At 37.9% G+C, this 22259-nt stretch overlaps 1 protein-coding gene across 5 annotated transcripts in view; it reads left to right on the top strand.

Moving 5' to 3' along the window:
- Nucleotides 1–22259, top strand: part of Lztr1 (Leucine zipper like transcription regulator 1) — a 609234-nt gene that overhangs the window by 265858 nt on the left and 321117 nt on the right. For all 5 annotated transcript variants that reach the window (XM_090374223.1, XM_090374222.1, XM_090374224.1 and 2 more), the window contains one exon: nt 7152–7206. In XM_090374223.1, coding sequence (XP_090230349.1) covers nt 7152–7206 — 55 coding nt within the window. The remainder of the gene's footprint in view (nt 1–7151; nt 7207–22259) is intronic.

Genomic DNA, 22259 nt, shown 5'->3' with positions numbered 1-22259 from the left:
GTCTCGTGTCACCTGTCACGATGTTGTTCACATACCGAGATTGTCCCTTATCAAACTTTTTTAACATCTCCCGGCACGAAGTCACACGTCGTGTCATCTGCTCTTCAGTCAGTTGATGCGGCACCCAGAGAGAACAAAGTTTCTTCACGTGCAAATGATCTTGCAGAATCGAACGAATTGCTAGTGCATTTAGGCCCAAAGTATCCTCTATCTGTTGGTAGGTCACTTGCCTGTTTTCGTCAAGCATTTTCCCCACAGCAGTAACGTTTTCCTCCGTAACTGACGTTCGTGGCCTTCCCGGCCTCTCAGAATCCTCCAGAGTGAAATTTCCCCTTTGGAATTCTCTATACCACCTGAATATCGTTGTACGATGTGGACAATCATCATCTAGTGCAAGAGTCATTTCTTTTAAGCACTGGTCTATGGTTAAACCATGCACGAAATTATACCGCAAAACTGTCCTTATCTCATTTCGTGACCACGATGCCATCGCAAGCACTTTACACTCTCACTACTAATGAATAACTGAGCCCATCGACTTGGCGCGGCGGCTACTATGCACGTATGAACATGTCTCAACATGCAGCAACAAGCAGCTTCCTGTGATTCATTGTTGTGTCATATTGCAAAACTTTCCTAGTACCCTTTGTATCTACCATAGGCTTCTGTGTAACCTGATTGTTTATATGCATCCCATGCATTTCTTCTCTGGCATGAGTCTTATTAGTTCATCTGACCATCAATTTAGGCCTAAACCTTGAAGAGTATTTCTTAGTTTGTATGAAAAGCCTAGTAGCCTCCAAGATTAATTCTATGAATGGTTCCCATTTAGAATTTGCTGTTTTTTTTTTTTTTTTATGAAAACCCCAAAAACTAAAGGTATCAAAACCTATAGTACTTAGTGCCGTGCATGGGTTGAAGGAGATGTATGGGGGGGAGAGGGATGCCTTGGTAACATCATCAGTTGATCCCACCATATAAAATTTAAATATTAAGAACTCCGTAGTCGCTTTTACGAAAGCAAAAACCCTTTCCTTTACCCCTGATGGTAGTTACCTCTTTGGGTAAATCCCACTTCAGCACACTGTGATCACTGCCACATAGTGATTCCTTTATCTGCAGATTCTTAATGCATGAAGAATCACTGCTGATAATTCAGGTGAAGAGTATTACTCCCTCTGGTTGCCTCTCGAACATGTTGCTGTAGAAAACAATCATCCAATAAATCCACAAAAACCTTGCTAGTGTGCGAGTGACCAATCCACAAGTTCCATTCACTATCTGGGAAGTTAAAATCCCCCATTATAAGACAGTGATTTACTGACCCAATGTATTACTCTGTATTGTTCATTGTACTGATCAGAGTCATTAAGCCTATAACACACTCCTCTCAATTTTGCTTTCCAAGTGCTTATGTCACACCAGACTGAATCAATATTGCACATCCACCCATGTCAACTGGATGCACTTCCTTAGATTTTTTTTTTCTTAACTAACAGCATAACCCTCCTCCCTTCCTATCCTGTCTATCCTTTCTGTACACGTTGTACTTCCCAAATTCCATTCTGCATCCCCTTATATCTATGTGACACCCTGTCTCCGATATCCCAACAATAACTGCCTCGGATGTCTTAGCCAGCACTTCAAATTCATCAAATTTATTTACTATATTCCTAGCATTGGTGTACATGCAAGTATACATGCACCTGTTCTTACTCGTAGTTACTCTAACACAACCCACGTATTTACTTGTTCCCTGATATCTCCCAGTAGTCCTTGAAATTCTCAGCACCTTGTTTTCCAGGCTGCTGCTCATTCCAATAGAAGCAGTGCAAGAATCACCTTCACATTTTGCTCTGGCTACTGTTAATCTATTAGTCTGTGTATACCTCCAAGCTAGCAGTTTTCCAACCCCCCCCTAACACTGCCTTGATAGCATCAGCAAATATTCTTGCAAACATGAAAGACTACTGTACAAATTGGAGCAGTATGGCTTTAAGGGCAAGTTGCTACAATGGATAAAAGCATGTTTGAGTGTGAGAAGACAGAGAGTGGTAATCAGTGGACACTGCTTTTCATGGACTAATGTTATTAGTGGAGTCCCTCGTGATTCGGTGTTGGGCCTATTGTTGTTTTGTATATTTATCAATGATATTGATGTAGTTATATCAGGCTTAATGTCAAAGTTTGTAGACAATACGAAGGTCAGCTGGGTTGTTAATAGCATTAATGGCAGTACGCTACTGCTAGACAAGTTGGGCAGAGGGCTAAGAAGTGGCAACTGATATTAAACAATGACAAATGCAAAGTACTGCATGTGGGTAGTAGTAATCCCAGAGAAACGTACTAACAGTCTGCTACTACATTCAGGATAGTGGAGAATGAAAAAGTCCTTGGGAATAATTCTGCAGTCAGATATGAAGTTTTCTGAGTAGTTCCGACTGCCTGCCAGATCAGGTCATGCTGTCTTGTCAATGATATACAGTAATTTTGCTAGCAGGGATAAGGAGGTGATTATCCCTTTGTATAAGGCATTGGTCAGGCCACACCTTGAGTACTGTGTACAGGTGTGGAGGCCCCATTTTAGGAAGGATGTAGAGTTGCTAGAACGAGTACAAAGCAGGGCAACAAGATTCGTGAGGGGAACAGAGAGGTGCTCTAAACGATGACCACTTTCCAGTCATCAGAAAAACAATGACATAATATTCCATAAAACTGATTGGGAAAAAATATAGGGCCTCACCACAATAAATAAACAGTAATCTCTTCTCAGTCAATAATTATTTCCATCTATTTTCTTAAACATCTGGAAGATCCAAAAAATATGCCAGAAGATGATTGCATAGCTACCACTATCCAGATTTATGATAAAGAATTAATCTTTTTTACTTAATTTGACCCTTTCACCATCTCACCATTGTCGGTTGGCAACTGAGTTTCTCCATTTATCTGAAAAAATTCACTTTTCCTCCATCTCTTTGTTTTCGTAAAAATTAGTAAAACTATGTTAATTTTTTTTTAATATTGTGAAGTTCTTGTTTTCTTACTCTCTTATTTAATGAAGTTGCCATCAGGTATGTGCTAGTCTACATTGCGAAATAAAAATACAGGATAACAGCACTGTTATCTGTAATATACAATCATTTAATTATACAGGGTGGCCATAAAAAGAATCCCTATTCAGAGCTCTCTGTAGTTCTAAGTAATAAGCAGAACACCACCAAAATTAGTAAGTGAACTATTTAAGGCATGGGAAAGAAGGATCCCATGAAAAAAAAAAAAAAGTTTCAAAATCTACCGATAGGTATAATATGGTGCTGTACAAGAGGAAAGACATGACAAAGTACCAACAAATAAATAACTAAGACAAACATTAACGAAATTACAAATTTTTATTTTCATGTCTGTAATCAAGTCACAAAGGAGGTTAGGCAGGCGAAGGCAGATTATGAGAAATCTTTGGCAAAGGATGCAAAGAAACACAGCAAAGAGTTCTTTACTTATATAAACTCTAGAAGAAAGGGATGAATTGGATTGGACCACTTAACATAGACAGGTCTATTGATGATCATGCTCAGGTTGTTGATAAACTGAATGAGTATTTTGCATCTACATTCACACATGAGGAGTTATTCAATGAGGGAGTGTCAGACGTTTATCAAACATCTGACAGGGAGCTAAGTGATTTTGTAATAACTGAGAACAAAGTGGAGGAGAAATTGTTGAAGTTAAACATAAAAAAAGCACCTGGGGTGGATGGGATCTATCCAATTATATTAAAGGAGGCAAGAAAGGAAGTAAGCAAACCCTTAGCCATAATTATGAGAGCTTTCTTGGACTCAGAGGAGGTCCCCATGGAAGTGTGCAAATATATCACCAATTCACAAAGGGGGTTCAGTTGGGCAAATGGGCTGAGAAGTGGCAACTGAAGTTTAACATTGACAAATGCAAAGTACTGCATATGGGTAGCAATAACCGAAGAGAAACGTACTAACTGTGTGGTACTACTGTCAGGGAAGTGGAAAGTGAAAAAGACCTGGGGATAATTGTGCAGTTGAATATGAAGTTTGCTGAGCAGGGCAGATGGGCTGTCAGGGCAGGTCATGGAGTGTTGTCAATGATATGTAGGAATTTTGCTAGTAGGGACAGTGAGGTTATTATCCCATCATGCAAGGCAGTGGTCAGGCCACATCTACAGTACTGTGTACAGGTGTGGAGGCCCCATTTTAGGAAGGATGTAAAGTTGCTAGAACGAGTACAAAGCAGGGCAACAAGATTCGTGAGGGGAACAGAGAGGTGCTCTTACCAAGAAAGGCTGAAGTTCTGCAAATTGCAGTGCCTAGAGAGAGTAGGTACCTGCGAGGTGATCTGATTGAGGTGTATAAGACCCTGAATGGCTTGGGCAAGCTGAATGCTGATGGGATTCTTCCTCTTGCTCAGATTAAGAACCTGAGGGGGCATAGATTCAAATTGAAGAAAGACAGTTGTAGAATAGATCTGCGGAAGTTTGCCTTTAGCCAGCGGGTAGTAGATTGGTGGAACAGACTTCCATCTTTTGTTGTGGAAGTTGGTAGCCTAAATAAATTTAAGACTGAGCTGGACAGGCATTTGGAATGAGTGGAGGGGTGAAATGGGAGGTTTTTTTTTTTTTTTTTGGCTGATCCAGTATAAGCTTGCTTTTTTGCATCGTATGCCTCTACTAATGCTAATGCTAATTCACAAAGGGGAGCTGTGTGCTAATCCACAAAGGGGTTGTCACTATAATTACAGATCAGTTAGTTTAACTTGTTCTGGGGAAAATAATGGAGTCACTGGTTACAGATGCATTGCAGGATCATCTAGACAAGATTGCAGTGAAATATGAAGACCCTGGGTAATTGTTCTGAGCAATGCAGACAGGCTGCCAGGACAGCAATTGTGGTTTTGTCAATGATATATCGGTATTTTTCTAGCAGGGATAAGGAGGTATAAGGCAATGGTTAATCCACATCTTGAATACTGCATACAGATCTAGAGGTCTCATTGTAGGAAGGACGTAGAGCTGCTGGAGTGGGTACAGAGAAGGGCAATGAGATTAGTGAGGAGCATAAAGGAGTGGTCTTATGAAGAAAGGCTTCAGTTCTGCAACTTGCCACATCTGGAGACTAGGCACCTTCAAGGTGATATAGTGTAGTTGTTTAAGGCTTTGGGATTGAGCAAGCTCAGTGCTGATGGGATTCTTCCTATTGCTCAGACTATTCAAATAAGGGGACATAAATTCAAATTGAGGAAGGATGGTTGCAGAATAGATGTTTTGAAGTTTTTCTTAACCAGCAGGTGGTTTATTGCTGGAACAAACTTCCATCTGATGTGTAAGAGTAAAGTTGAATAAATTCAAGGAAGAACTAGGCAAACTGTTCGACAGGATGGATAGGTGAAATGGGAATTTTTTTTTTTTTTTTTTGCCTATGGATGTCAGATGAACTAATGAGACTTGTGGCAGAGAAGAAAAATGCATAGGATGCATATAAATTATCAGGTTACACAGAAACCTATGGCAGATATAAGCTAGTCTATAATCAAGCCACAAAGGAGATTAGGCTCAATCAGCCTATTCACTGATTGTGCAGCAAAAAGCCTAGTGAATTCAAACCTTATACTCTATGAAATCCATAGACTGCAAATTTGTAGTCAAATAGGCGGCTAAGGTAAAGAAAGCCTGCACGAGAAGCATGCAAAAGTTTGATGAAATTTACCGGTAAAAGTACTTTGCCGTAATGGCATTTGCATTGTTGCTCGCTTGGTAAACAGATGATGGGTGTTATCGGTCTGGAGTAGAAGTTGAATCCCACGGGAGCTTGTAACCCTCCAGAAGTGGAGGGGGGGTAACCTGATCTTTTTTCCTTTAGAATCACTAATTGAATCACGAACAGAATCATATTGGAAGTTCTGGCGTCGTAAAAAAATGTTCGTAACGTAGTTTCACCGCTAAACCTTTTCGAAGTTTGCTGTGCTTCTCATGTGGGCTTCACTTGCCTGTTTTTTTTCTCTTAATAAACAGTTTATCCACTAGCCCACCAGTGATTCTAAAGAAAAAAGGTCAGGTTACCCCTCCACTTCGGGAGGGTTTCAATATCCCATGGGATTCAATTTCTACTCCTGACCGATAACACCCACCGTCTGTTTACCGCACAAGCAACAATACAAATTCCATTACAGCAAAGTACTTTTACCGGTAAATTTCATCGAACTTTACCTTCGCAAAATAGGCTTACTCTGCTCAGCAGCTAAAATCTAAAGTTGTGCAAATAAAAGAGGACCTCAGGCAATGGAAGGCAAGTTTTCATATGAATCAGTATGAAGCAGGAATATGTATTGGTTATACTATCTTCTCCCTTCTAACCTACTCACAAAAGATGATTCTCTGGAATGTCTCAGCAGCTGCTTTAGCTTAATGTGAAATGTTTCCTTATACAATTTCCTCTGCATGTAATGATACAACAAATAGCTTTTTATCTTCCTGCATACATACAGGACTCTCTGACTCTATTGCAAATTATAGGTTAAAATTGTGATATTGGCAAACTTTTCTTTTCTGAAACAAATAGGACGTTCCAGGACATTTATGACTAAGAAACTGGTACTTACAATACAAACAGTTGGTGCAATATATCCAAAGTTTCCATTGTACCAAAAACCCTCAAACAAAAAAGCCACAAATTTCCATCATATCGAAATATAAACTTTGTTGTATAAGTTCAACTTGTAGGCTTAATTGATTGGTGGTGATCATATTATCCTGAATATCCTATTTGGAAATTCCTTTTGTAATCCAAAATGAGAAATTGAAATAGTATGAAGAAAGCATTCTTGATTTAACATTGGAATGAAGCAATTAGATTTTACCACAGACTGAATCTGAATCAGGTGCTCAGAAAATGATATAAATTTCATTAACAAGGAGAAAACATCTGGTTTGGATTAATACCAATATAAATAAATTTATATTTATAAAAGTTAATTTTAAAATTGATATTAACTAATATAAACAAATAAAATTTTAATAAAAAACTTAAAAGGAAGTGCTCATTTTTTATTGCAGTATTAGTTTGACTACTGATTATCATATGCACATTTATGTTTTATTATTATTATTATTTGTTTTTATGTAGTTTTGATTTGGATTCTCAGACTTGGTCAGTTATTCAGCCATCCCCTGATAGTGAGGTAAGCAAAACAAAATGGAATGTCATAAAGTGAAAGATGCTATATTCAGAACCATTAATGTATATTGGTTTCACTGGCCAACAAAAAAAAAAAAAAAAAAAAAATATTGTAACTTCAGAGCAGAAATTGCAGACTCTAAAGGAAACTGATATGCTGATTTCAAAATTATGTCTCTGCCATGTCTCCATTGAAAGATATATTGAAATTTTAGTAACATAATGAACAATCAATTTCAAATATCATACAACAATGCATATGCCATCTTAGAAATGAGCCTTATTCATTTAAAAATCAAACATATAATGTACTACATACATTCTATTTCGTTAGAAATGGTTATCACCCCAAAGTTTCCCCTGTAGTCACTGTTGCTTTTTCCTCTTAGGAAACCAGCAGTCTTCCATCATTGCAGTATCCCAGCGACCCTGATACCACTTTTTCCCACAATGTGTATGTTCTGATGAAAGTGTTTCCCTTGTGCATTTCTTGTATATCTCTCAAATTTTGAGGGGAAAAAACTCAGATGGGAATGAAGAAAATGAATTTTCGAAGATATCTGACAACACAAATAATGTATCTTGATAATAGTTCAATAAAAATTGACACGGAGTTCATAATTAGCATCTTTCTGTTTTCTAAGAAATTTGTGCATACCTACTTTAAATAGTTGCCAAGATGATAGTTTAATATCCAGTAGTTTTTTTTCAAATACATTATTTTGCAGAGTTTCTTTAATTGAGGCCCAAGGAAAATTCTTCCTTTCAGTTTTGCATCTGTTAAATTGGGAAACACTTTCCTTAGGTATCATAATCTTTTTTTGGTTTAATCAGTGGAACATATTTTGTTACTTCTCCCTAGTAAAATTAATATTCCTTTTCCCACTGCTGTAGAATCTGTTTTTCTGTTGCACAACTGTCTCACAAATATAGAAAGTGACAGTCTTTTTTGAAACCTTCCCTGTCAACCAGTGAATAGTCTGATCACCACAGACATATTAGCATTAGTAGAAGCATATGATGCAAGAAAGCAAGCTTATATAGCATCAGCCAAAAAAAAAAAAAAAAATCTCCTCCCATTTCACCCATCCACGGCATGCCAAGCAAAGCCGTGGTACCTTGTTGCACTCAAGACCTTGGGCATACTTTCATATGTTTCTTTCAAACCAACAGCATGAAGGTAGAGGAACTGGGGTGAAATGCATATCCATTGTGCAGAAAACTGCTTTTAAACATAATACATTCTATTTTGTTTCTGAGGAATCAGTAAAATATATATCATTCATGAAGAATTTTGTTCAATGCCCATTTGTTTATAAGACTAATATCTTTACAGAAACACATACCATCTTCCATAGCAAAATATTTTGAAAACATTTTCACATTTTTGATATATTATAATTTTAGTTCCTACTTCAAGCTTCTTCCATTGTTGTAACCTAGAACCGAGGATTTTTGCATTCTCTCTAAACAAGTTTCTATGACAAACTAAGCCATTCAACCCTTCTTGCTTAATTCGGATATGTTATAATTTTCTGGTTGGTAGCCCAAATATGTTTAATTGGATGGTCCAGCGAAGCCTGCAACACAAAATCTTCACTATATTCATTGCTGCTTCCTTTATCCCATGATTTTAGGAGATTTGGTATCAGTAGGTTTTTATTTTATAGAACAGGCCTTATTGCTGATGATATGTTAGGATCTTTGATGCTGTGCTTTATTTTTCTGGGCATCTTCCTTTGCTCTTCCTATGATTCTGTAACTTTACAGTAACCAACTGCATCTAGCTAACAGATTCAGCAGGAATCTGGTTGGTAGTTGCGGGTGGTTGGTTGGTGGAACAGACTTCCATCCCTTGTGGTGGAGGTTGATAGCCTAAATAAGTTTAAGGCTCAGCTGGACAGGTATTTTGAACGACCAGAGGGGTGAAGTGGAAGTGGAGGGTTTTTTTTTTTTTTTTTTGGCTGATGCTGCATAAGCTTGCTTTCTTGCATCAAATGCCTCTACTAATGCTAATCTGTTAGTCAACTAGCAGCTGGTTATTATAACTGCATACAGATGGTACCGCCTGAGAAGTTGAGACAAGATTGCTTCTGTTGCACTGCTTCCAGAAATTTGAGACGATTTAAGAGCTTCAGATTTAAGATTTTTAGCTTTAGACCTCTATCATGGCAGTCGTATTATAGGACCTCGTTAACTGATGTTTTCAGGTGAGCCAATGGAGAAGCCAGTAAGACCGATTGAATGGTAGATGAAGCAGTAGATGCCCAGATTTTAGTTGTGTACATGACTCTGGGGGAAAATAAGTCTGTGTATACATATTTAATTGATGTTTATGGATCCTCACAAGTGGTAGATGTTGTTTGTCCTGCCATGAGGTGACACATCATAATTTGTAACTCTTCAAGATGAGTTAACTGTACTAAGCACTTTCCCTATGACTTAACTTAAATGCCTGCTGAGGATATGTTTGATTGTAAGCTGGGATTGGCAGAACGAATTGGAATTTGTTGTGAAGACAATACCTGTCTGTATGTTGGTTATGAAAGGAATTGATGTGCTTTGATGAAACAGTGCCAGGTTAGATAAATGTGATTTTAGTGAGTATATCATGACAGCTAACTTTTGAGGGTTGATGGTCAAGATTGGTTGGTGGTCAAGTTGATGGTCTTAATAATTTAAAAGACTGAGAGTTTTTGATTTAATTATTGAGATACTACATTGGGACCAGTAAAAGGTTTAATAGAGCTGAAGATTTTGATGTCATCAGCATAAAAGAAGTTGCCATTTCTGTTAGCAGTAAAAGGGACTATCAGAGCCTAGAGAGATCTTACCCTTGGAAATTCCAGTGCTGATCTGTCTGGTGAAGACTCTTTCTCTCACTTGTAGAAGTGAAGTAGAAATCTGAGAAAGTGTAGGATGTTTCTTTGGTTACTGAAGTATTTTTCACACAGGTTGAGCAAAGAAAAAAATATTTACATCAAAGGCAATTTGAATGTCAATATAAACTACCAAGGTTTTCTTTCTGATGAAAGGCATTATTAAGTACCAAATCACTGACTGACTGACTGACAGACAGGCAGACCTCCTGTCTCAAGGTTCTTTCTGCCAATCCCAGCTTACAATCAAACATATCCTCAGCAGGCATTTCAGTTGGTCATAGGGAAAGTGCTTAGTACAGTTAACTCTTTAAAATCTGCCACCTTTGGGGATTCAGCAGTTTTAGAGGAGCATAGCATTAGCATTAGTAGAGGCATTTGATGCAAGAAAGCAAGCTTATGCAGCATCAGCCAAAAAAAAAAAAAAAAATAAAAATAAATAATTAAATAAAAAATAACCACTTCCACTTCACCCCTCTGTTCATTCAAAATACCTGTCCAGCTGAGCCATAAACTTATTTAGGCTATCAACTTCCATGACAAGGGATGGAAGTCTGTTCCACCAACCAACCACCCGCTGGCTAAAGGCAAATTTCCGCACGTCTATCCTACATCTGTCTTTCCTCAATCTGACTTCATGCCCTCTCAGGTGATTATTCTGAGCAAGAGGAAGAATCCCATTGGCATTGAGCATGCTCAAACCATTCAAGGCTTTATACACCTCTATCAGATCACCTCGCTGGTGCCTAGTCTCCAGACACTGTAATTTGCAAAACTTAAGCCTTTCTTCGTAAGAGCACCCCTTTGTTCCATTCACCAATCTTGTTGCCCTTCTCTGTACTCGTTCCAGCATCTCTACATCCTTCTTGAAATGAGGCCTCCAGACCTCTATACAGTACTCTAGGTGTGGCCTGACCATTGCCTTATACAAGGGAATAATCGCCTCCTTATCCCTGCTAGAAAAATTCCTATATATCATCGACAATACACCATGAGCTACTCTTGCAGCCCGTCTGCACTGCTCAGAAAACTTCATACCTGCCTGCACAACTACCCCCAGGTCCCTTTCATTCTCTACCACTGTCAGTGTAGTACCACAGAGTTGATACGTTGCTCTGGGGTTGCTGTTTCCCATATGTAGTACTTTACATTTGTCAATGTTAAACTTCATTTGCCACCTTTGAGCAGATGGGCTCAAAATATTTCAATGAATATTAAGAACAAACAGCTGAAATTAACATTTCTAATGGTTATCTTGTCAGTCCTTTTTTTTTTTTTTTTTTTTTTTTTGGCAGATGGATTTAAACAATTGTAATTGAACGAAATAAAAAAATATTTTATTACAACTGCTTATTTGTAATTTAAACAGTTTGAATACAGCTAAAGCTGCTACTAAAAGTAGACAATTTTATCTGTATACTTTTAGTAGTTTTTAGTCCAAGTTGTAATACAGCTAAAGCTGTCTACTAAAAGTAGACAGCTTTACATGGCAGCTGACATTGAACAACTTCTTTAGAACAGTTTTGTTTGCACTGTCACTAGAAACTATCTGCTGTCTAATGAGAGACCAGTTAATCCTGAAACAGGCCATCATAGCAGTCACATATTTTAAATAAAAATGCCAATTAACTTTCTTGAGATTTTGAAATAAATGCAATACCAGCTGAGCCGTACTAATGAACAGGCATATGAGGCATTAGCCTTGTGCCTCACTATGGGGGGGGGTGACTCGCTAATCTCAAATTTTTAAAGCAATTTCTTTTTTTAATGCCTTGATCTAAACTAGGCCCCACTTTACCTACCATGTAAACAGAGACAGGTGAAATTTACCGAAACTGTGGATGACTCATTTCTGTGAAAGAGCAGATTAATTTCAAGAATAAAGGAAATCACTCTCTCCTAATTCTCTAATAGGGTATAACAATAGAACAAGGTTGACTCTGGCATATTATCTGTGTCAGGAATTTGCCTTAATCTTTTATACTGGCTATGAACAGAAGAAAGCAGTTGACCAGTGTGACTTCTCGGTATGGTATGTGAGAGTCAGTTGTAAATGTGTTACAGATGCCACTAAATTGTCGAATGTCCCTTTAGTTCTTAATTTGCACATTCTACATCAGCAGCTCTATTGCCGAATGGCCAGAGGTCCGAACAATGTGTGACACAGGGTTTAGTTCAGGACTGTTCTTTATATTTTGTAGTATTATGACATTTGTGTTTAAACAGATCAGTAAAAATAATTTTTTTTTTTTTTTTTTTTCTGGTTATGTTTACATAATCAAGATTTTTTTTGACTCTGGTATCTTTAAAGGGGGCTTTGCAAATGCTTTAGCTCCTTGAGCCCCAAGAAGTGTAAGTACGTTCCTGAATACTAGGACAATTTATTGCAAAGGCAAGTTTGTTCTTTGAAAAACAAACTTGCCTTTAATTAAAACCATTGTGTTATCTGTTGCAGTTTAAATCCTGCTTGCTGCCAAAACAGATTAAAGGATAAGATAGTTCTCCCAGCATATTATAAAGAGAAAAACTTTTTTCCCATGGATTCTTAAAGACAAATGCGATCGTTTATACGAGTGCCAACTTGCTTTCTTGATATTTTTTGATTTTTTTTTTTTAATAAAATGTGCTGGATTTTAAAGTGTTAAGTTTAAATAATTTTGGATTATAATCTGCCAGATTTTATTTTACTACTTTTTTGTGATCAAACTAAACTCTGAACATGTGCCATTGATACTGCTTTATATGTTGATTACTTCAGTGTATTTCTTACTGCTCTCAGAATATACAAATTGAATGTCAGTAGTAGTAGTAGTGGCATGTGATGCAAGAAAGCAAGCGGATGAGCTTATGCAGCATTAGCCAAAAAAAAAAAAAAAAATTACAAAACAATCCCCTCTAAATATTTTTCCAGTTCCTCCTTAAATTTATTTAACCTATCAACTTCCACAACGACAGATGGAAGTTTGTTCCAGCAAATTTCCGCTGGCTAAAGACAAATTTCCGCACATCTGTTCTACCTCTGTCCTTCCTCAATTTCAGTTTATGACCCTTAAGTTCGTAATCTGAACAAGTGGAAGAATCCCATCAGAATTCACCGAGCTCAGCTCATTCAAGGCCTTATACACCTCAATCAGATCACCTCGCAGGTGGTGCCTAGTCTCCAGCCGCTGCAATTTGCAGAACTTAAGCCTCTCCTGGTAAGAGGATCCCTTCATTCCCCTCACCAATCTTGTTGCCCTTCTCTGTACACGCTCAAACAAATCTACATCCTTCCTAAAATGAGGCCTCTAGATCTGCACGCAGTATTCAAGGCATGGCCTGACCATTGCCTTATACAGTGGGACACTGATCTCCTTTTCCCTTCTAACAAAATTCCTGTATATCATTGAAAACACCCCATGACCTGCCCTGGCAATCTGTCTGCATTGCTCAGAAAACTTCATATCTGTCTGCACAATTACTCCCAGGTCTTTTTCATTTTCTACCTCCTTAAGTGTAGTACCACACAGTTGGTACGTTTCTCTGGGGTTACTTCTACCCATATGCATTTTTGTAGAAGTATATATACATACCCATATGTATATATACTTCTACCCAACTTTGCATTTTTCAATGTTAAACTTCACTTGTCACTTCTCAGCCCATCTGCCCAAATTTTCTAGATCCTGTTGCAGTAACACACTGCCATTACTGTTATTAAGAACTCTGCCAACTTTGTATCATCTACAAACTTCGATACTAAGCCTGATATACCTTCATCAATATCATTGATAAATATACAAAACAACAGTGGACCCAACACCGAACCCTGTGGGACTCCACTAATAACATTAGTCCACGAAGAGCAGCACCCATTGATTACCACCCTATGTCTTCTCCCACTTAACCATCCTTTTATCCATTGTAGCAACTTACCCTTAATACCATTCTGCTCCAATTTGCAGAACGCATGTTGCGCATGGAATACATTTGTATTCTATGCGCAACGGTGTCAAAAGCTTTCCTGAAATCCAAGTATATGATATCAAAATTATTTTTTGCATCCAGTTCCTTTGTAATCACATCATAATAACCAATAAAATTTGTCAGACAAGACTTTCCTTTAACAAACCCATGCTGTGTCTGAATTATTGCTGCAGTCTTGTCTAGATGATCCTGCAATGCATCTTTAACCAGTGACTCCATTATTTTACCCGGAACAGAAGTTAAACTAACAAGTCTGTAATTACTCATGTCACCCTTCGATCCCCCTTTGTGAAGACCTCCCCCCAGTTCAAGGAAGCTTTCATAATTATGATTAAGAGTTTACTTACTTCCTTTGCTGCCTCCTTTAGTATAACTAGATAGATCCCATCCGCTCCACGTGGCTTCCTTATGTTTAACTTCAACAATTTCTCCTCCACTTTGCTCTCAGTTATTACAAAATCAATGTTTATCAAACTCTAAGAGAAGTTAGAGTTTGATAAACATCTGGCCCTCTCCTCCTTGAATAACTGCTCATGTGTGAATATAGATGGAAAAAAAGTCATTTAGTTTGGCAGCTATCTGAGAATGATCATCTACAGTTGAACCATCGCTATCAAGTGGACCAATCTGTTTCATCCCCTTCCTTTTAAAGTTTATATAAGTAAAGAACTCTTTGCTGTTTTTCTTTACATCCTTTGCCAAAGATTTCTCATAATCTGCCTTCTCCTGCCTAACCTCCTTTGTGACTTGATTACAGACTAGCTTATATCTGCTATAGGCTTCTGTGTTGCTTGATAATTTATATGCAGCCTATGTATTTTTTTTCTCTGCTACTAGCCCCATCAATTCATCTGATATCCATTTAGGCCTAAACCTTGAATAGTATTTCATAGTTGGTATGAAAAGCCTAGTACCCTCCAAGATTAAGTCCCTGAATTCCTCCAGTTTAGAATTCACCATTGGTAACATCATCAGTTAAACCCACTGTATAGAATTGAAAAACTCCCTGAGACCACTGTAGTCACCTTTACGAAAGCAAAAACCCTTCCCCTTAGCCCTGATGGTAGTTAGATCTTTAAGTAAATACCACATCTGTACACTGTGATCACTGCCACCTAGTGGTTCCTTTATCTGCAGATTTTTAACGCATGAAGAATCAGTGCTGATAATCAGATCAAGAGTATTACTGCCTCTGGTTGCCTCTCGAACATGTTGCTATAGAAAACAGTCCTCCAATAAATCCACAAAAGTTTGCTAGTGTGCGAGTGACCAAACAAGTTCCAGTGAAAATCTGGAAAGTTAAAATCCTCCATTACAAGACATCCTGATTTACTGGCCCACTCTATTTCTCTGCATAATTGTTCATTGTACTCATCAAATTCATTAGGCCTATAGCACATACCTCCTCTCATTTTCCCTTTCCGAGTGCTTATGTCACACCACACTGACTCGACATTGCATTGTTTACCAGTGTCAATTCGAAGTACTTCTTTAGATTTTATTTCTATACTAACAGCATAACCCTTCCTCCCTTCCTGTCCTGTCTATCCTTTCTGTACACATTGTACTCCCCAAATTCCAATTCTGCACTGCTTATATCCCAGCATGTGGCAGCACGTCTCTGATATCCCAACAATAACCGCTTTTTATGTGTTGACCAGCACTTCAAATTCATCAAATTTATTAACTGTACTCCTAGCATTGGTGGACATGCAAGCATACATACACCTATTCTCACTGTTAGTTACCCTAACACAACCCATGTATTTACTTGTTCCATGATGACTCCCAGCAGCCCTTAAAATCCCCAGACCTCACTTTGCAGTCTGCTCATTCCAATAGAAGCAGTGCAATAATCACTTTCACCTCTGCCTGTGGCTACCATTAATCTATTAGTCTGTGAATCCAGATGATACAACTTGAAAACATGAAGGGTTTCTTAGTAAGAGTACCTCTCACTAATCTCATTGCCCTTTGCACCTGTTCCAACAGATCACATCTTTTTAAAATGAAGTTTCTAGACCTTTGTGCATATGTGCTTAAGATGTAGCCTCAGCTTTGGTCAGTCAGTGGTGAGAATAATCACCTTCTTTTCCTTGCTGCTAAAATTTGTCTATATTATTGAGAAAACTCTATGAACTGTTCTGGCAGCCTGTCTACACTGCTCAGAAGAATTCATGTCCAACTGCACAATTATCCCAGGTTTTTTTTTATTCTGCACTATCCTCAGTTTGATTATCACACAGTTGATTGTTATTCTGGGATTACTTCTAACCATATGCAGTGCCCTGTATTTGCCAATATTAAAGTTCAGTTGCTCGTTTCAATCCATCTGCCAAATTTTTATAGATTCTGCTCCAGTAGCATAGCACCCTGCCAACTTTGACATTAAGCCTGATTTAATAAATATTGAAAATAACAATGGACTAGACACTGAACCCTGGGTAATTCCACCAGTAACCTTAGTCCAAGAAGAGCAGCACCCTGTCTGTGTTCTACCACTCAAATTTCCCCCAATGCCACACTGCTTGAATTTGTACTGTAGTTTTTTATGTGGAACAGTATCAAAAGTTTTGAATCTAAGTATATGATGTCAGAATTATTTTTTGTGTTGTTTCCTTTTGTATTTTTTTTATATTTCCTATTTTTATTTTTGTATTTTTATTTCCTTTTGTATTTTATTATTTTTTGTATTGTTTCCAACAGCAAATTCAAAATGGGAAGCATTCAAAGAACTTATCTTGGAAGCTACTAGGCTTTACATACCAACTAAGAAATATTGTTCAAGGTTTAGGCCTAAATGGATGTAAGATGATCTAATGAGACATATAGCAGAGACGAAAAATGCATGGGATACATATATATTAATGGGTGACATGGAAACCTATGATAGATATAAGCTGGTCTGTAACCAAGTCACAAAGGAGATTAGGCAGGCAAAGGCAGATTATGAGAAATCCTTGGCAAAGGATGCAAAGAAAAACAGAAAAGAGTTCTTTATGTAAACTCTAGAAGGATTGGTCCACTGGATATTGATGGTTCAACAGTTGAGGATCCTGCTCAGGTGGCTAACAAACTAAACGAGTATTTTGCATCTACATTCACACATGAGGAATTATTCAGGAAGGGGAGTGCCAGAGGTGAAGTAAACTCTGGCAGTGAGCTAGATGATTTTGTAAAAACTGAGAGGAAAGTGGAGGAGAAATTGTTGAGGATAAACATAAAAAAGGCACCTGTGGTGGATGGGATCTATCCAGTTATATTAAAGTGGGCAGCAAAGGAAGTAAGCAAACCCTTAGCCATAATTATGAGAGCTTCTTTAGACTCACGGGAGGTACCCATAGACTGGAGATGTGCAAATGTGACCCCAATTCACAAAGGAGGATCAAAGGCTGACACAAGTAATTATAGACCTATGAGTTTAACTTCTATTCCAGGAAAATTAATGGAGGCACTGGTTAAAGAAGCACTGCAGGATCATCTAGACAAGACTTCAGTTATAGCTCGGACACAGCATGGTTTTTTTAAGGGAAAGTCTTGCCTGAACAATTTGATTGGATACTATGATGCAGTCACAAAAGAACTGGATGCAGGGAATACCTTTGATATTATATATTTGGATCTTAGAAAGGCTTTTGATACTGTTGCACATGGAAGACTGCTGCACAAATTGGAGCAGTGTGGCATTGGAGGCAAATTGCTGCTATGGATAAAGGGATGGTTGAGAGGGAGAAGACAGAGAGAGAGTGGTAATCAATGGACACTGCTCATCGTGGACTAATGTTATTAGTGGAGTCCCACAGGGTTCAGTGTTGGGTCGATTATTGTTTTCTGTATTTATAAATGATATTGATGATGGTATATCAAGCTTAATGTCCATGTTTGCAGATGATACAAAGGTTGGCAGCGTTGTTAAGGACACTACTGACGCTATGCTGCTGCAACAGGATCTGGAAAGGTTGAGCAGATGGGCTGAGAGGTGGCAAATGAAGTTTAATATTGACAAATGTAAAGTACTACATATGGGAAACAGTCATCCCAGAGCAATGTATCAACTCTGTGGTACTACACTGACAGTGGTAGAGAATGAAAGGGACCTGGGGGTGGTTGTGCAGGCAGATATGAAGTTATCTGAGCAGTGCAGATGGGCTGCAAGAGTAGCTCATGGTGTCTTGTCAATGATATACAGGAATTTTGCCTTGTATAAGGCAATGGTCAGGCTACACCTTGAGTACTGTATACAGGTCTGGAAGCCTCATTTCAAGAAGGATGTAGAGCTGCTGGAACGAGTACAGAGAAGGGCAACAAGATTGGTGAATGGAACAAAGGGTTGCTCTTACGAAGAAAGGCTTAAGTTTTGCGAATTACAGTGTCTGGAGACTAGGCACCGGCGAGGCGATCTGATAGAGGTGCATAAAGCCTTGAATGGTTTGAGCATGCTTAATGCCAATGGGATTCTACCTCTTGCTCAGAATAATCACCTGAGCGGGCATGAATTCAGATTGAGGAAAGACAGATGTAGGATAGATGTGCGGAAATTTACCTTTAGCCACCAGGTAGTTTGTTGGTGGAACAGACATCCATCCCTTGTTGTGGAAGTTGATATCCTAAACAAGTTTAAGGCTCAGCTGGACTGGTAATTCGAATGAACGGAGGGGTGAAATGGAAGTGTTTTTTTTTTTTTTTTTTTTGTCTGATTCTGTATAAGCTTGCTTTCTTGCATTATATGCCTCTACTAATGCTAATGCTTTGTTAGTGCATCACATTATCCAGTCAGTTCGGCCAAACAATGTGGCCACATAACAAATCCATGCTGTGACTGTATGCAATATATCTGCATTTCTGTCTTGGTGGTACTACATTACTTTTTTTAACAACTTACTGTGTTATTTTCCTGAAACAGGAAAATAAAACAGAGGTCAAGTTACAGGCCTAAAATAACTTATCTCTCCTTTTGATTCTCCTTTGTGATTTGAGGATACATTTGCACATCTCCAGTCCATAGCGACCTCCTCTCCGAAGTATTCCTTTAATTATGACTAAAGTTTTGATGAAAAAACCTCTTATTATACAACAATGCTCTCAAGGTCAAATTCATATCAGATCATCCAACTAGTGACCAGTTTTCACTAAACTTGGGAAATATATGCTAGATCCATACGTGAATGAATGGCCCTGTCAACATTGATGTAAAAGATTTACTGTTAAACTGAGGGCTGAAGTATAATAACATAACTACCACAATAGTAAAAACTTCCCCATCATGGTGGACAGTTCTAACCCATCTGTGGCCTATATTTTCACTACTGGCAAAAAGCTTCCCCACCTAGAATAAACTACCAGCAGTTACTTGTAGCATACACAGCTCAATACGCAAATCATGTTTGTATATGGATGGTTCAAAAACAGAAACTTGTGTAGGAGCCATGATACACTTCCTTTATAGTATGCTCGCTTTACTTCCACAAGAATGTAGGCTCTGAGCACCAGACATTCACGTGACCAAGCAATTTCCACTGTGACTTTATAAAGCAATTTCCACTCTGACTTTTTTGAGGGGTGTTTGAAAAGTTCATGCCTGAGTATGAAGGGTTTATTTGATGAGTTTGAAGTAGCATGTTACTTTTCCACATAATTCCCTTTGGACTCAATACACTTTTGCCACCAATGCTGCAGTGTATTGATTGCAGCTACAAAGAAAGCTTTCTCTTGAGCCTCCAGGAATACATCTGCTGCAGCAGTGAAGACACTCAGTTGGGTAAATGAATGCCAGGCAGGTATATTTTTAAATTAGGAAATAGGTGAAAGTCTGATGGTGCTAGATCTGCTGAAAACGGAGGATGGTACAAGATTTCAAAGCTGCATGCGTGCAATGCAGCCTTGGAAAAGATAGACTTGTGAGCAGGCACATTGTCCTGGTGGAATAAGATGCCTTTTATTTTCTTTGGCATTTATCTTTGATGTTTTCATGCAAATGCCTCACAAGGTCTGTGTAATATGCCCCGTTGCTGTCTGGCCTTTTTGAAGATAATCCACTAGGAGCATTCCATCAGCATCCCAGAAAACCAATGCCACAAAAGGAATTGGCTTGGCTTTCTTTGGAGGGGTGAAGAGTCGTGTTTACATTTTTTGCACTGCTCCTCTTCCTTTGTTTCTGGCCGAAGTAATGGACTCACGTCTCATCTCATCTCATCCATAAATCTTGCAAGGAAATTTGCTGGATCTGCTTGAAAACAATGCAAGCGTTCACTTGATTTGACAACTCTTTTGCATTTTTGGTCTGATCTGCTGTCAACAACTTTGGGATCCATTATGCTGAACCTCTTTTACAGTGTGAACCTATTATTATGTGACACATACATAACCATGTTGTAACCATATTCTCATGAATTGCCTTTGGCATTAGTTCCTTTTTTTACCCACATATTGGATGAATGCACAATGGCTGATTTTGTCCATTGTTCCTCATTTGCATAACTTTGTTGACTTCCAGAATCTATAATTAGATTATTGTAATTAATTATAATATTTAATTATTAATCATTTAATAATTATTGATTAATTATAATTAATTATAATATAATTATAATATAATTATAATTAATATAATTAGATTATATAATTAGTTTCTGGCTGAAAGTAATGGACCCACATCTCATCTCATCCATAAATCTTGCAAGGAAATTTGCTGGATCTGCTCGAAAACAATTCAAGCGTTCACTTGATTTGACAACTCTTTTGCAATTTTGGTCTGATCTGCTGTCAACAACTTTGGGATCCATTGTGCTGAACCTCTTTCACAGTGGGAACCTATTATTATGTGACACATACATAACTATGTTGTAACCATATTCTCATGAATTGCCTTTGGCATTAGTTATTTTTTTTACCCACATATTGGATGAATGCACAATGGCTAATTTTGTCCATTGTTCCTCATTTGCATAACTTTGTTGACTTCCAGAATCTATAATTAAAAAAAGGTGTTATGGAAACTGTACGAAACTTGGTAGGTTACTATTTGAAGTTATACATTATGCACAGTAATTTTTAACTCTGTGCCCCTACCCTTTCATACTTACTTAGGCTACCAACTTTTCAAATCCCCCCTATAAAGTAGTTTCTACTCTGAACTTTATCAAGTGATTTACACAGAATTTCATTGTTTTCCTTATTTTCTCTACCAGTTGTAAATCTTTCTTTTAAGTTGCGTTACTTTCTTATAAGCAGTAAGAAAAGAGTCCAGAAAAAGAAGTCTCCTATCTTCCGATGGTAGGACCGGTAACCAGGGTGGGAAAGCTAATCCCAGATAATCCTTCCCAGGGCTAAAATGAGCAAGTATGGATTGTGCTGATTTTTCTCCACTAGGGCCTAGTATGCTCATCCAACTCAATCAGAGACAAACCTGATCGTAATTTAGCTCACCAAAAAGAATGAGAAAGAATAGTATCCAACAAGAATTTCCTTCCTTCCTCATAATACATTTTATAAGGAACCAGCCTTTGGGTAAGTTATCTCCCATTTTGGGAGATAATTTACCCAAATAATCCAGTAACATTTTGGGAAATGTTACTGGAGCCCCCAAGATGGTAAAAAGATTGTGTTCATAAGATTTACTTCTGTAAACCACAAAATTATCACCATTGTAATCTTTACTTAAATTGACTACCTTTGGAGGAATTTCTTTTGAAGTAAGTTCACATTCTACTTCAAACAGTTATAATGGAGACATAATGGAATGGAATCTGATGGATGTAACCAAAGATGAAATAGTTGAACTAAAAGATCAGAAATTTTCATATGAGAAAAGAATTCTGAGATGAAAGGATGATATTTATCTTTCAACTTATGCTGTCCTTCAGTACCCCAAATTTGCCTCCTAGTGTGAAAGCTGGTCACCTAAGTTATCATATACCCATTTATTCCAAATCTACTATGGTGCTAACCTGAGAGTGTCAGAAGTTCAGACACTCTCAGGCAGCATGTCAAAGTTTCTAGCTTGCCCAAATTGTGTCTCCTCTGGTTGAACTGTGTAATGGCAACCACCCTACTCTAAAGCTTGTGAATGTTGTAAGCTTGGGGAAAGATTCGAATTTATCAGCAAGCAAGAAAACAAATAATAACAGTGAAACCAAAATATGATTTGCCATTACCATCCTACAGTAACAATCAATAGCAACTTAGATAGATTCTTAAATTTCATGGAATGTAT

Source organism: Mastigoproctus giganteus, chromosome 5 (assembly GCF_048544385.1).
Source record: "Mastigoproctus giganteus isolate SK-2022 chromosome 5, ASM4854438v1, whole genome shotgun sequence".
Classification (NCBI taxonomy): Eukaryota; Metazoa; Arthropoda; class Arachnida; order Uropygi; family Thelyphonidae; genus Mastigoproctus; species Mastigoproctus giganteus.
The sequence above is the reverse complement of the archived record's forward strand: the minus strand, read 5'-3'. Positions and strand labels throughout refer to the sequence as shown.